Here is a 14,381-nt window from a genome sequence, read left to right as displayed (position 1 = left end):
CATGGTTTAGCAGAGGGCTGTTAGTTAGGGTAGTATAGTTGGGTTGCGGTTGGACTCGATGATCTTTAAGGTCTTTTCCAACCTGAGCGATTCTATGACTCTACATCCCTCTAATTGGATTTAGTGGAGAAACTGCAGGAGGGATCTCCTGTTGGCCTTGGCTTCAGTTTGTTTGTTTTCTTCTTTCCAGGAAGCATTCTGCTGTAAATTGGGGCCACAAAGCCCCCCCTCCTCCCCCACCTCTGACAGGTTGTGGATGAGAAAACCCAGTGAGGATAAAAGCAGCAGCAATGTGGTGTGCAGCTCCACAGCTCTCCAAAGCAGCACAGACATGGGTTGGTTGGACATGGACGTCCTGGCTTGGAAGAAAGGTCTTCAGGTACCTCACAGCTTCACCGAGGCTCAGAGCCCTTCTCTTTCTGCAGTCAGTAACTGCATGAGCACCAAGAGCAGTCAGGTTATTGGTATGAAGAAGCAGACATTTGGGGGTAAAAAGGGGGATTTATGAAAATCTCGCTTTGTGAGACAGGTAGTTTTTAGAGGTTGACTGGAACGAGTGAGGCATCTGAACCCGAGGAGGGGCTCTTTCCTGCCTGATTTTGAGCTGTTTGAAAAGTACTGCTGTGAGTTGGTCAGATAATTTTTGCAGGGTTAGAAAGGAATCGGCCTGCTTTGAGACTTGTAAGATAAATACTCCTGTGCTCCAAGGGGGATCCATCCTTGTGCAAGCAGCTCGAGCCCAAATCTGGAGCAGCAGCTCTTCCTACAGGCAGCACAGATGCAGCAGGAGCACTGACTGGATCAGCTGAGCACCCTCTGATGGTGCTGTTCCCAAAGGGGGGACAATAGCTCATCTTTGCTGAATTGTTTCATGTTGTCGGGGGCTGAAACCCTTCAGCACTCAGGAAATCACAGGCTGGGAAGTATCTACAGTCCCTATGACGCTCAGGCACAGCTTCTCTTTCCACAGCCTGGCCATTTAGATCTGCTGGCACCGGCTGGTCAGGAGTGAAGCGTGTCTGCTGATGGAGCACAGCACAGCCAGCCTGCAGCAAGCAGCAGGAACTCAAGGATCCATATTAGAGGGGCAACAAGTGGGAAAGGACTCTGCAAACCATCACCTTGATGTGCGACCCCTCTGTGCAGCAAGGTACCCGCATTGCATTGTGCCTGGGGGCAGGCGCAGAGCAATCCCCCCCAAAGCACATGCAGTTCAAGCTGGAAGGATGTTGGATGCTGCTGCAGCAATGCTATGGGAACAGCTGGAGCAGCCCGGGTCCTGAAGTGCAGCTGAGCTCCCACGTGGAAGGAGCACACAGTGACAGATCTTACACCGGCTGTGGGGACTGGAGAGGAACACCCTGCAGACAGATTTATTACCTGTAAGTACAGCAGCCTGACAGCTAAAGTGGGCTTTAATTACTGCAGAGAGCTCTTGTGGGTGCTTGTGGTTCGTACAGAGGGTTTGCTTGTAGAAGAGACCAGTGAGTTTATCCTGCATTTGAACTCAGTCTAGGCTCACTCTAGCATACATTCCTTCAGGTCCTACATTCCTTCAGGTCCGTGGTGCTATGAGCTAGAAACCAATCGATGTCTAACATCAGAAGGTATCCTTTAAGAAGGAAAGCAGCAGCTTTATGTTCCACTCTGCTTCCCCATTCATAAACTGGGGCTCCTTTTCCCCACGGCTGCGCTTTGTAACTTGTTTCCCCTTTGCAGCCAGCTTTTCCTGGAAGGTGCTACAGGAGGTGAAACAGTTTCTCAGGCCTGGCCTGCAGTGCCAGCTGGCCTGCAGAGCTACAGCTGTGGGATGAGTTCTGGGTTACAGTGGTTTTAAGCCTGACCTCCCCAGAGCCTTATCTGTCTGCAAGCTGCTTCATTTCAGTCACTTAATTCAGATTAAGGATGGCTTTTGCAAAACCACAATGATCCTAGTTGAAATAAATACTCAGATTCTGCACTAGCTAAATTCCATTACCCTACTATCCAGATCCCCTTTGCAAAGCCGGCCATTAAACTTCACCTTAAAAAAGGAAACAGCCTAATGGTTTGCAGAATGCTTTCCAGCAAGGGGAAGGATTGATCTTCCCAAACCAATTGCAGATGCTATGGCAGACCACATCCAAGCCCTGCCTGCGGCAGCCCCAGCCTCGCACGACTGTCTGCGTTGCATCAGCTCTGCGTGCTTTGAGGCTTCTCCATGGAGATGGCAGAGCAGGGCTGGGCGTTGCACGAGCAGTTTCCCAGCGCTGCTTAGGGGCTGTCGGCAGCAGCAGGAGGGCAGCGTTCCTGCTCTCAGCCTCCCCCAGCAGCTCTGCGTGCGAGCCTGCGGCTCAGGAGGGGATTAGAGCTCAGCCCGACGAGCTGAGACCGAACACACTCGTTTAGAAGCGGGGCGCGGTGCCTCCAGGCTGCCTTCCATTTCATTTCTCCCCCGCAGAGCAGCGCAGCCCCGCAGCTCACACACAGCCCGCAGGGCAGGGCGGCAGGCTGGGACTCAGCAGAAAGAACCAGCCGGGTCCTCGGTGCCGAGCGACGGGAAAGCAGCCCCGCAGCTCCATGCTGCTCCAGGCAGCACTGCCGCACAAATGGGTGCCCCAGCTGGAGGAAGGCTGTTCTCCTCCAGCAGCATAAGAAGCACGCAGAGCCTACAAACATTAGACGCGATGCCTCTAAGATCGTTATCGTTTGGTAATGAATCCTCGTTCTGTTTCTCAACTCCACTCAAGGGCTTTCCGGATCATCGCAATGCTGCCCTTAAGAGGCTGAGGAAGTTCCAGGACGCGCTGCCTCGTTATGTGACCTCGTGGGAATTCGGATGGCTCCACATCCTCACTTGAGAAGCTCGGGACTCGTTTTTAATCGCCATCAGGGCAGGAAATGCGTGCAGAGCTCTCACTGCTGCCCCTGTCAGCGCCTCAGCCCCATCGCTCCGTGTTGGCTCTGCAGCCCGGCCCCTTCTTGCCACAGGACGGCGCTCGCAGGGGAGCAGAGATACACGCGGACACCGGAGCAGCCCCAGCTCTGCAGGTTAAGGGAGGACTCGATGGTGCTGCCGTCCGCTCGCACTGCAGCGCTGCTCCCACCCTTCTGAGATGAACAGAGCAGGAATAGGAGAGCTCGCTGCTTTGTGCTCCTTAGCAAACGGCAGCACGACGGACAGAACTACACGCTGCTGTTAAGCACAGAGAGGAGCCTCGCACGCAGCCCCCTCCCCTAACAGCTAACAAAGCAGGCTCCTGTTACCCGCAGCTGCTTTGGGACCCTCACTGCTAAGCACAGCATCTCTAGCGGCATTATCCTTTGGAAGTAGCCCCCTCCTCACATCAGCTGCTTGTAAGTGGACAGACCAGAAGCCAAAGACCTCACCTGCCCCCCCAGCCCCCTGCTCAGCCCCAGGAAGGACCCTGCTCAGCCCCAGCCCACCCCCACCCCGCGCTCCCCCCTCCCCACCGTGTCCTCCAGCCCGGCAGGGGGCGCTGCGTGTCGCATGGCGCATGCGCCAGGCGGTGGTTCCGGGGCGGAAGCGGCGCGGGGCGGCGTAGAGGAGCGCGCGGGTCGCCCATGGGGCTCCTTAAAGGCGCCGCCACCCGCGGCCCTCCCGGTGCTGAGGAGCCGCAGCGTCGTGCGGGGCCGGCATGAGCAGGTGGGGGCGGTACCGGGACACCCCTCCGAGACCTCCTGTGGGGTTCCGGCTGCCTCATTTCCCCGGTGGTGGTGGGAGAGATCGAGGGGAAGTCGAGGTTTTGGGGGGGGGGGGGGTTGAGCAATGGCCAAAAAGGGTGTGAGCGGGGGGGGCAGAAGCGTGGGGTTTGCACGTGGGCTGCTGGGCATGAAGGTGGGCTGAACTTGGGGGCGGGGGGTCAGGGGGGCGTGGCCGGAATTAGGGGACCTCACGTGGGGGGGGTGGAGCCCCCCCGTGTCACCTCCAGCTGTGTGTCCCCCCCCGCTGCCCCCGGGGTCCTCCTGTGTCCATGAGGTTCAGCGTGGGCTCTTTGGGCCCCGCAGGCGCCGTTCCTTGCCTTCATTGCTGGCCTCCCGTCTCACTGCAGTGCGTGGCAGTGGGGTGCCCCACAGCAGCAGACGCTCGTGGAGCCCCACAGCTGCTCCTCACCCCCTTAGCACTGTGGGGCTGGCAGTGCCCCAGCGCTGTGCTTCCCCTACACCCATTAAGGCACAGCATGTCACCATCCCCTGCCCCGAGCCCTTGGCACCTTGGCCTGCCTGCCGCGCTGACCTTGCAGAAGTGCTGAGTCAGATGACGAAGGCAATTTGGTTCTTTATTGTTTTTTTTTGAGCTCTGTTCTGTGTTGAATTGTGCCTGGGAATCTGCTGCTCCACTGCCTTCCGGCTGCCAGATCGCTGCTGCTTTGTCCCCTGCTGGGCCCTGGGGTACAGACCCCATAGCATGGGGTGTGCTGCGCCCAGCTCTGACCTCACTGACACTTTGTACCTCCAAACCCATTGCTGAGCTCTTCCTGCACCCCCACTCCTCCAAGCCAGGGCCAGGAGGGGGCCGCAGTGTTCTGCTCTTTGCACTTTGTCCCCTCCCGTCCCTTAATGTCCCCTCCTGGGAGGAGGCAACACCTCCTCCCCTTGGGCCCACAGCCAGCTGTTATCGGGGCCTGGTGGCCCCAGGAAGGTTCTCCCCTGATTACAGGGGGCAGAAGGCAAGGAGGGGGCCGCCCTCCCTGTGCAGCGCTGATAGCACGGCTGGGGTGCAGCATAGGGCTGCTCCGGACCCCCAGCCCTATGGTGGGCACGTGCTGGGCTGGGGGTGTGGGTGAAGCCCCCTGAGCCTGCTGTGTGTTGCAGGAGGGCAGCACCATGGCTGAGAAGACATCGCCGGGCCCCGGTGGGGCCATCACACCCCTGCAGCAGATGTTGGCCTCTGGGACGGGTGCCATCCTTACCTCCCTCTTTGGTGAGGCCTTGGGAAGGTGTGGGGGGGAGGGGAGGACACAGTGGTACTCTGAGATGTGGCTGATGGTGGTGGGCTGGCAGCTAACAGGGTGATGCTGTTGCAGTGACACCCCTGGATGTGGTGAAGATTCGACTGCAGGCCCAGAGGATGCCCTTCTCCAAAGGTACCTCCATGGGGGCTGGCATCCTCAAGCAGTGCTGGGCTGGGGGTGGCAGCAGTGGGGGCAGGTGGGTGCCATGCACACCTCGTCCCAGTTCAGGGCTGGGTGGAAGCTCGGTGTGCTCCAGGGCACCACAACATCTTCCTCCCCCTGCTGCCTTTGTGCTGGTCCCTGTGCTGTGTGACCACCCCACACCTCCTGGCCAACCCCCTTGGGCTCTGTGTGGCCCCATGCAGGGCGCAGGGACGCAGGACACAGTCCCACAATGGTGGCACATCCCCAGTGCCATCGCTCAGCCTGTCCCTGTTGTGTTTCAGCGTGGTTGGTGCGGTCGTTGCCCCAGGGCTCACAACATGCCACGTGTGAGTACCTGGGGGTTCATAAACCCCCCTGGCTCCAGCTTGCTTCCCTGCTGGTGTCATCTGCAGGGACATCCCGGACCCGAGCCTTTCCCCCTGCTTGGTCCCACTGAGTGTGATGGCGGTGCCTGGGTGCTGCTGGTGGGGCAGGATGCTTGCAGGCAATGGGGCATCGCCTTGCTGCCTCCCCCAGCCCTGCTGTGATGCTGGGGCACGAAGCTTCAGTGCTGTCCTGGGGGATGTGAAGGTCTGGGGGTGAGCAGAGGGATGTGTGCAGGCCGGGGTCGGTCTGTGATGCTGTCTGTCCTGCTCTGTCAGGGAAGTGTTTCCTCTACTGCAATGGCCTCATGGATCATCTGTACGTCTGTCAGAATGGCAACAGCTGCACCGCCTGGTACAAGACCCCCACCAGCTTCAACGGCACTTTGGTAGGGGCTGCAGGGGCTGCCTGTCCCGGGGTGGGGATCGAGGGGTGCTCTTCGCCCCATCTGACCCTCCTGTGTGCTGCTCTCTCCCCACAGGACGCCTTTGTGAAGATCACACGCCACGAGGGCATCAGGTCCCTGTGGAGCGGGCTCCCCCCTACGCTGTGAGCATGGATCTGGGTGGTGGGACCCCCGCTCTGAGCCCCCCCCTCCCACCCTGGGCTGCCCTCATCACCCATCTCCTCGCAGGGTGATGGCTGTGCCAGCCACTGTCATTTATTTCACCACCTACGACCAGCTGCGGGATTACCTGCAGGCCCGCACCGGCAGCCGGGGCCACCACATCCCACTGCTGGCGGGGGCCCTCGCCCGATGTGAGTACCATAGAGCCTCACACAGCCCCCTGCCCACGCTCTGCTCCCACTGTGTGGCTCTGACCTCTGCTTCCCCCCCCCATTCCTGCAGTGGGTGCAGTGACATTGATCAGCCCCTTGGAGCTGATCCGCACCAAGATGCAATCCCGACAGCTCAGCTACCGCGAGCTGCGCGTCTGCATCCAGTCAGCAGTGGCTCAGGACGGCTGGCTGTCCCTGTGGAGGGGATGGGGGCCCACGGTGCTGCGGGACGTCCCCTTCTCTGGTATGGCTGTGGGATGGGGTGTGGGGACACGGGAGGTGGTGCCCCGTGGTCTCATTGCAGCACCGGCACTTCTCTCCTCCCAGCTCTCTACTGGTTCAACTACGAGCTGGTGCGGGAATGGCTCTGCAGGCAAACCCGGCTGGATGAGCCCACCTTCATGGTCAGCTTCGTGTCCGGGGCCATCTCTGGGACGGTGAGTTGGGGTTGGGCTGGGGGCTGCAGCCCCCTGGGGCAGACAAGAGCAGTGGGATGGTGTGCACAGCCCGTCTGCTCGCTGCAGGTGGCTGCTGTGCTGACGCTGCCCTTCGATGTGGTGAAGACCCAGCGGCAGATCCAGCTGGGAGACAGCGAGCTGCACCCAGGTGAAGGGGCTTCGCACTGTGGGGCAGGTTGGGGGGGGGGGGGGGTCTCTGGGTGTCTTCTAAACCCCCTCCTCTCTCCTCACAGCTGCAGCCTCCAAACCTTCATCCACCTGGCTGCTCCTGCGGCGTATCCGTGCTGAGTCTGGCACACGGGGGCTGTTTGCAGGTAGGGCTTTAACACACATTCCCCTTCTTTGCCCCCATTTGGGGTTGGTGGGTGTCTCAGCGGGGCTGACGGTGCCATCCTTGCAGGCTTCCTGCCCCGTGTCATTAAGGTGGCACCCGCCTGTGCCATCATGATCAGCACCTACGAGTTTGGCAAAACCTTCTTCCAGAAGCTGAACCAGGAGCGGCGGCTGCGGGGGCTGTGAGTGCTGGGAGCTGGGAGCTGTGCCCCATGGAGCGGGGCCGGTGCCAGCCCTGCTGCTGGCCCAAGTGCCTTCCCATGGTGTGCTGCACGGACGTGGCTCACGGTGTGGATGCAGCCCCGGGGTCACCTCCGTTGTGCCAAGCTGGGGACATTGGAGCTCGCTGTGGGGATGCAGCCCTGCGTGGCCGTGCCTGTGCTCACCCCCTGGGCTGGGCAGATGCTGCTGCTGGACTCTGGGTGCTCCCATGGGGCTCCATGGTGGACCAAACCCCGGGGGCTGCTCCGTGTGCCTGAATCCTGCTTTGTGCCCCCATCTGGCCCTTCCTCGTTACGCACAGCCTGCCCTGTAGCCCTGTAGCCCTGTAGCCCTGTAGCATGGCGTGGGGACTCTGCAGCTCTGCCTCCGGACATTTCCTCCTCCTCAGGACCTTCCCGGCCCCAAATCGCCCTGGGTTTGGACCCTTGTTGTAGGGACAGACCTCCCTGCTGCTCCGAGGGGCCAGGCTTGGATCTGTGACCTGACCCTTCACCATGAGGGTCTGCCCCACATGGGAGCTGCCCTCCTCCTTGGGGTGTTGGGGGCAGTTTCTCTTATTTTCTTAAATAAAACTCAAGGTCTCTGAGGCTGTGAAGTCCTTCCCTGCTCCATGGAGGGCAGTGTGATGCTCACAGTGGCCATGGTTGGCAGAGCACAGCTGGGGGCTGCCAGCTGGGAGGCCCTGCAGTCCCCCATTGTGTCTGTGGGGTTGGGTTGGGGGGCACGGGGCTTCCCCCCCTCCCCCCCCACTGTCCAGCTGCACACAGAGCCCAGCTCCTATCGCTGCATTTATTGATTCCTTTTGCACCAACAAGGCCAGATGAGGTTGAATTCAAACCCAAAACAACCCAAAGGGAGAAAGGGATGGAAAGGGGGGGGTGGGTTCCTATCTCACTTGTGGGGGTGGTGTTGCAGGAGGAGCAGCGGGTGCTGAGAAGGGGCTGTTTGACCCCAACGCCCCCCTCTGCACCCAGCAGTGCCCTGCGGGGCTCCCCATACCGCACAGTTCATCACCCCCTGCCCAGCTCGGGTGGATTTGGGGGCATCCACGTTCCCATCCCGACAGCGCTGTGTCCTTCGTCCTCCGTCGGTCCCAGCGCGGAGGGGATGAGGCTTCAATCCTCCGCGGTGCTGCCGGACGGGGGGGGCCGGGGGTCTCAGCTGGGGCTGCGGGTGGGGCTGGCTTCGTTGCTGTCGCTCACCAGGCACTCGTTGGACTTGAGGCTGGCCAGGGACTTGCAGCTGGGCAGCGAGGCCAGGGAGCCGCAGAGCCCCAGCATGGAGGGCGTGGGGTCCTTCCCTGCGGGGACAGAGCGCGTGGTGGGGGCTGCGAATGGGGATGGGGGCGGACCGGGGGGGGGGGGGGACCCGATGGCTGAGTGGGAAGCAGCCCTAGCACGGATTGGGGGGGGGGGGCGGGGCCCCATGCAGCACCCCGGGGGAGGGTCTTACCCAAGGGCCCCCAGGGCTCGCCTTCGCGCTTGCCCTCGCCCAGGCGCTGGGAGTCGGAGCTGAGGCTGTTCTCGGCCGAGAGCTGGTCGGTGCTCACGAAGCTGTGCCTGCGGACGGACGGCGCTCAGTTCCCCCCCCCGGGGCCAATGGGACGCGGGTCGGCTGCTCTGCCCCCCCCTCCCCCGGTTACCTCCTGTACAGCTTGCTGTCCGAGCCGCTCTCGTTGCCGTTGAGCGTCCCCAGCGATGGCCACTGGTTCACCAAAGGCGTCACCATCTCCTTGGAGAGCTGGGACACCTGTGGGTTCTCACACGGGATCAGCCCCGTCCTGCAGCACAGACAGGGGGGAGCACTGAGCAATGGGGGCCCACAGCACGTAGTGCCCCATAGGGGTCCTATAGGGCCGTAGTGTCCTATAGGGCACGTGGAGAACAGGGAACCCATCACATCTCCAAGGGCATGTGGAGCAGTTGGCATCCAGCACACACTGCAGCATGTGGTGTGGGATGGGGATGGGATGGGGATGGGATGGGATGGGATGGGATGGGGATGGGATGGGATGGGATGGGATGGGATGGGATGGGATGGGATGGGATGGGATGGGATGGGATGGGGATGGGATGGGATGGGGATGGGGATGGGATGGGATGGGGATGGGATGGGATGGGATGGGATGGGGATGGTCCCCACTCACAGCTGCTCCTGCAGCTCCAGGATGACGCCCTCCAGCTCCCTCTTCTCCAGCTGGTTCTGCACCACCGCCTCCTCCAGCCGCAGCTTCAGCCTCTTGTTCTCCGCCTCCAGGTCCTTCAGCTGCGACTCCCGCAGCCGCACCAGCTCCTCCAGGTACCCCTGTGGGTCACCAGCAGCGGTGCCACCCAGCGTGGGGGGATTGATGGGGGCAGGGCTGGCTCAGCATCCCCTCGGTGCCCCCCCCCCGGTACCTTTTGGGCATAAACGATGCGGAACTTCTGCTCCATCTTGCGCCACTTGTTGTACCAACTGTCCTCATCGGTGACCAGCGGCAGGTAGGGGTGCTCGGGGGAGCTGTCCTCGCTGGTGCTGCTCCCCATGCTGCCCCGCTCCTCCTCCTCGCTCAGGTAGTCATAGCTGGGGAGGGGGCGCAGGGGGGGCTCAGTGTGTGTGTGTGTGCCCGGCAATGGGGCAGCGGGGCTGTGGGTACCTCTGGGTGAACTTCAGGTATGGCGTGTAGTCGATGACCGCAGGCACCTTGCCGTCCATCACCTCACCCTTCAGGCAGAAGCTGGAGGGGATTGGGGTGAGCAGAGGGGTCTTGAGGGTGATGGGGGGGGGGTATGACAGCCACCTGCCCTCGTCCCACCTGAAGTCGATGGCGCCGAGCCCGATCAGCATCCCGACCAGCAGCGTGGATTCCTCCCGCAGCATGATGGCCCCGTCGTCATAGAAACGCCTGCGGGGGTGGGGTGAGGTGGGCACCCATTTGGGGGGGGGGGGGGGGGTTGAGGGGTCTGAAGCAGGGGCTGCAGCTCACCTGGTGGTCCTGGTGTCCCGCAGAGCCGTGGTGATGTAGTCAGAAATGCGCTTCTCCATCAGCGCCACGCGGATCCACGCCCGGCCCTGCAGTGGGGCTCACAGTGCTGTGCCAGCCCCATCACCGCCCCATGGCTCCGCTGGGACACCCCCCCGTGACATGGGAAACACACACCCTGACCCACATGGAACCCTGCCTGGGAATGGGGGGGCTGTGCTGGGGATGGGGACAAAGAGGGGATGGGAATGGGAACCGGGGGCTGGGGGTGGTAATGGGGATGGAGGATGGGGACATGGATGGGGACAAAGGGAAGGTGGAAAAGGGGTGTGGACAGGGATGGGGATGAAGGCAGAGGGAGGATGGGAATGGGGCCGGGGACATGGATGGTGTTGGGGATGGAAATAGGGCGGGAGGATGGGAACAAGGAGGGGGATGTGGATGGGAAGTGGATGAGGATGGAGTGATCAATGGGGTGGGATGGGGGCGAAGCTGGAGGGAGGATGGGAACAGAGACAGGGAGAGGGGATAAGAAGGGGGCTGTAGGCCAGGGCTGTGCCTTGGATGGGAGTTGGGAATGGGGGTGGGATGGAGGTGGGGGTGGGATGGAGGTGGGGGTGTCTCAGGGCTGGGGATGGAGGGGCTCCCCCTGACCTTGGCCCTGGAGGTGCTGATGTTCTCCATGCTCTCGATGCTGCTGACGCAGTTGTTGGGCACTTTGCTGCAGGCCAGACGGATGTAATCCCAAAAGCCGCGCTGCCCATCCGAGCTGAACCAGCTGACGGGACCTGGGGACGGCAATGGGAGCTGCAGGCCCCATCTGGGACATGGGATGTGGGGGGATGTGGGGGGGGGGGTCCCTGCGGTACCTTTGAAGCGGTGGCTGAGGATCTGCTCGAGGATGGCGGCGAAGTTGACGAACTCCTCGGAGGAGTCATCGATGGGCTCCGCTGTGTGCTTCTCCAGCAGCGTCTTCACTGAGAACCTGGGGGGGACATGGGGGGCAGGAGGGGACGTGTCCCCATGTAATGTCCCCATGTAATGTCCCCATGGGGTGTCCCTGTTCTGTGTCCCCATGGGGTGTCCCCACTCTGTGTCCCCATCCCGCATCCTGCTGTCTTCTCATCCCGCATCCCCCCTCATGTCCCTGCTGTGTGTCCCCATGGCACATCCCTATGGCCTGTCCCCACATTGTGACCCCATGGCACGTCCCCATAGTGTGACCCTACAGTGTGTCCCCACCATCCCAATGCTACATCCTCCTGGCCTGTGCTCACCATGTGTCCCCATGGCACGTCCCCATAGCGCGCTCCCATGGTGTCACCCCATCCTATGTCCCTATAGCGTGTCCCTGCAACAGCGTGTCCCCATACTGTGTCCCCATGGCACATCCCTATGGCCTGTCCCCACATTGTGACCCCACCGTGTGTCCCCACACCATGTCCCCATGGCACACCCCCACTGCACATCCCCAACCTGCATCATCCCCCCCTCGTGCCCGCTTTCCTTGTCCCCATTGCGCCCCACGTGCCGCCCCATCCAACCTGATCCCAGCCCAACCCAGCCTGGCTCCAGGCTCTGCTCTCTGTCCCCACGTCCCCGTGGGACCCCGCATGGCGTCCGTGGCTGCCCCTCATCACACTCGGCCCGGAAGGCCGAACAAAGGCTCCTTTCCTCCCGGCCGTACGCGGGCGGTGATGGTTTCCCCTTCCGCCTTTGGCCAGGGCGATGCCGAGGGACAAAACCCAGCCCAGGCCCCACAAAGTGGGGGGGGATATTGTGGGGATGGGGAGCAGCCGGAGGGTGGAGGGCTGTCCTATATAACAGGGGCTGACCTATATCATAGGGAAGGGGCACAGGGGTCTACACGGCTCTGTGGTTCAGGTGGGGAGATGGGGGCACGTCGACCCCAACCTGCTGCCCCCCCCATGGCTCGTCTGGGGGCCACGCTCTGCTGGCAGCCATTCCTATGGGGCTCGGGGTCAGCCCCACGCTGCTGGGGGGGGGGATCAGCGGAGCCCCCACTGCGTGTCCCCCCATCCCCATCCCCACATCCCGGTCCAGCCGGCGTCGCCATGGCAACCCGCATCCTCCATCCTCCATCCAGCTGCCCTCCTCCCCCAGGGGCTGACGTCACTTCCTCGGCCCCACACCCACCGGGAGGGGGGGGGGGGGTCCCTGCCGCCCCCCCCCAACCTATAACCCCCCCGAGGTCCTCCCCCCACACCCCCCCTCCCCTCCCGCTGCCCCCCATCCCCCCACGGCCGCCCCCATCCCCCCCAGACCCCGCAGTCCCCCGCACTGTTTTGCGGCCCTGAACCCCCCCATTCCCCCCCCCAGGGGCCTTTAGCCCTCCTCTATGTACATGTATGTACGTGTATGTGTGCCCCCCCCACACACAAGCACCCCCACCTTTCCCCATCAGCACCCCATCACCGCCCCCCCCCCACATTCCATTCTTCAGCCCCAAACCCACACAAACAACCCCCCCCCCCATCCATCCCCTCTCAGCTCAAAGAACCACAACGGCAGATTCCATCCCCCCCCTCCATCCTCCACCCACACCGACCCTCTCCCCTCTCCCCCTCCCCCAACCCCCCCCCCCAACCCCCCCAATCCCTATAGAACATCTCCCCTCTATTTTACCCCCCCATCCCACCTGCAGACGGTGATGAGGTTCCTCCTCTCCACGGCGATGTTTCTGGACGACGCTTTCTTGGAGGACAGCCCCAGAGCCATTGCAGCCCGCACGCAGCCCGCTGCCATCCGCCGCGGGGCGAAGGCGTTGGGGCCCACGGCCACGCGCGATGCCCCCCCCCCCCTCCCCTTCCCGATCCCCCCCCCACCCCAAACCTCCTCCTACCCCCGCTTCGTTAAAGGTTGGGGCCTCTCGCGCCCGGCATCAGCCCCGCAGGGATGGGGAGGGATGGGGATGGGGGGGGGATGGGGGGCGAGGTGCATTTTGGGGGAGCGTCACCCCCCCCCCATCCGCAGCATCTCTGTCTGAGCATCCCCCCCCCCCCCCCCCCCCGCGATGCTGACCGCCTGCTGGGAGCCGCGCTCCTTTACGGCCCCCCCCCCACCCCATAATGAGCATCAATTCCTCCCCCCACGGTTCTCTCTCTGCTGAGCATCACCCCCCACCGCCCCCCCCATAACCACCCCCCCCATAGCCCCCCATGGATGGAGCCCCTCACAGTCCCCCTATAAGCACTGTCCCTTATGAGCATCACCCCCATAACCATCACCCCCCCATCCCCTCCCCATAACCACCCCCTCCCTCCTCCCCCATAACCATCATCCCCCCCCCATCCCCCCCCCCGTAACTATCACCCTCCACCCCCCCCAGCCCCAATATCCCCCACTCCCCTCCATTAACACCACCCCCTCATTCCCCCCAAAACCATCACCCCCATCACCCCCTACAACCCCCCCCACCAGCTTCATCACCCCCCCATGAACATCCCCCCCCCCCAAACACCATAACCCTCAAATGGGGCTGTGGATGGGGGGGGGGGGGGTGCCCTCTCCTTCCCACTCTGCCCCACACTGTGGGTACCATAGGGCGAACAGTGGGGTGCTGCCTCCCCCACTCCGAGTCACCCCAAGCAGTGACGAGTTGCTGGGGGGGGGGGGACCCCAAAACCTGCAGGGAGGGGAACGCTCAGCAGCGCCTCGATAAGAGCGGGGCTGTTATCAGTGCACACAGACCCCCCCAGCACAGAGCCCAGTGAGAGCACTATGAGTGTGGATGGGGGGGGGGGGCAGGGGGACATGGGGACAGGGGAGAGGGATTGGGGGACATGGGGACATGGGGACATGGGGACAGGGGGACAGCCTCGTCCCATTGCCACCCATTGGCCCCGCAGCCCCATTTGGGGAAGCCCCCCCCCCCACCCCCAAGAGAGGAACCCCAAAGTGCGGCCATTGGGGGGGGGGGGGGACCCCAGGACATAGGGATGGAGGGACAGGGGGATGGGGGGGCAAAGGGATAGAAGGACATGGGGACATGGGGACAGAGGGACAGAGGGACAGAGGGACAGGAGGACAGGAGGACAGAGGGACAGAGGGACAGCCTCGTCCCATTGCCACCCATTGGCCCCAATTTGGGGAACCCCCCCCAAGAGAGGAACCCCAAAGTGC

At 62.6% G+C, this 14,381-nt stretch overlaps 2 protein-coding genes across 6 annotated transcripts; one reads left to right on the top strand and one right to left on the bottom strand.

Moving 5' to 3' along the window:
- Positions 1 to 2,438: 2,438 nt before the first annotated feature.
- Positions 2,439 to 7,863, top strand: SLC25A39 (solute carrier family 25 member 39). Of its 4 annotated transcripts, none has more exons than XM_072356525.1 (12): positions 3,217 to 3,336; positions 4,816 to 4,924; positions 5,028 to 5,087; positions 5,402 to 5,446; positions 5,762 to 5,871; positions 5,965 to 6,032; positions 6,118 to 6,242; positions 6,334 to 6,507; positions 6,591 to 6,700; positions 6,788 to 6,869; positions 6,955 to 7,035; positions 7,122 to 7,863. In XM_072356525.1, the coding sequence occupies exons 2-12, from the start codon at positions 4,828 to 4,830 to the stop codon at positions 7,238 to 7,240; spliced, it is 1,071 nt and encodes a 356-aa protein (XP_072212626.1). In that variant the 5' UTR covers positions 3,217 to 3,336; positions 4,816 to 4,827; the 3' UTR covers positions 7,241 to 7,863. The 4 variants fall into 4 exon arrangements, with proteins under 4 accessions (XP_072212629.1, XP_072212626.1, XP_072212625.1 ...); XM_072356524.1 differs by lacking the exon at positions 3,217 to 3,336 and adding an exon at positions 3,523 to 3,646; XM_072356528.1 differs by lacking the exon at positions 5,402 to 5,446 and having other exon boundaries at positions 2,439 to 3,336.
- A 188-nt stretch (positions 7,864 to 8,051) lies between these two features.
- RUNDC3A (RUN domain containing 3A) lies at positions 8,052 to 13,206 on the bottom strand. 2 transcript variants are annotated; one of them, XM_072356456.1, is made up of 11 exons: positions 12,898 to 13,206; positions 11,108 to 11,223; positions 10,893 to 11,026; positions 10,242 to 10,327; positions 10,071 to 10,160; positions 9,912 to 9,992; positions 9,673 to 9,838; positions 9,423 to 9,580; positions 8,919 to 9,056; positions 8,729 to 8,835; positions 8,052 to 8,576 (listed from the first exon to the last, which is right to left on the bottom strand). In XM_072356456.1, the coding sequence occupies exons 1-11, from the start codon at positions 13,002 to 13,004 to the stop codon at positions 8,434 to 8,436; spliced, it is 1,326 nt and encodes a 441-aa protein (XP_072212557.1). In that variant the 5' UTR covers positions 13,005 to 13,206; the 3' UTR covers positions 8,052 to 8,433. The 2 variants fall into 2 exon arrangements, with proteins under 2 accessions (XP_072212557.1, XP_072212556.1); XM_072356455.1 differs by having other exon boundaries at positions 10,893 to 11,223; positions 12,898 to 13,093.
- Positions 13,207 to 14,381: the final 1,175 nt, after the last annotated feature.

This window comes from Excalfactoria chinensis, chromosome 24 (genome assembly GCF_039878825.1).
Source record: "Excalfactoria chinensis isolate bCotChi1 chromosome 24, bCotChi1.hap2, whole genome shotgun sequence".
Classification (NCBI taxonomy): Eukaryota; Metazoa; Chordata; class Aves; order Galliformes; family Phasianidae; genus Excalfactoria; species Excalfactoria chinensis.
This window is presented reverse-complemented; position numbering and strand designations above follow the sequence as displayed.

Bases quoted from the DNA above. Each gene is read 5' to 3' on its own strand.
- SLC25A39 (XM_072356525.1), top strand. From the start codon at position 4,828: ATGGCTGAGAAGACATCGCCGGGCCCCGGTGGGGCCATCACACCCCTG. The intron at 5,872-5,964 runs GTAGGGGCTGCA...CTCTCCCCACAG, and splicing joins CCAGCTTCAACGGCACTTTG to GACGCCTTTGTGAAGATCAC. The intron at 7,036-7,121 runs GTAGGGCTTTAA...CCATCCTTGCAG, and splicing joins CACACGGGGGCTGTTTGCAG to GCTTCCTGCCCCGTGTCATT.
- RUNDC3A (XM_072356455.1), bottom strand. From the start codon at position 13,004: ATGGCAGCGGGCTGCGTGCGGGCTGCAATGGCTCTGGGGCTGTCCTCC. The intron at 11,224-12,897 runs GTGGGATGGGGG...TGTCCCCCCCAG, and splicing joins AACCTCATCACCGTCTGCAG to GTTCTCAGTGAAGACGCTGC. The intron at 9,993-10,070 runs GTGGGACGAGGG...AATCCCCTCCAG, and splicing joins CTCGGCGCCATCGACTTCAG to CTTCTGCCTGAAGGGTGAGG.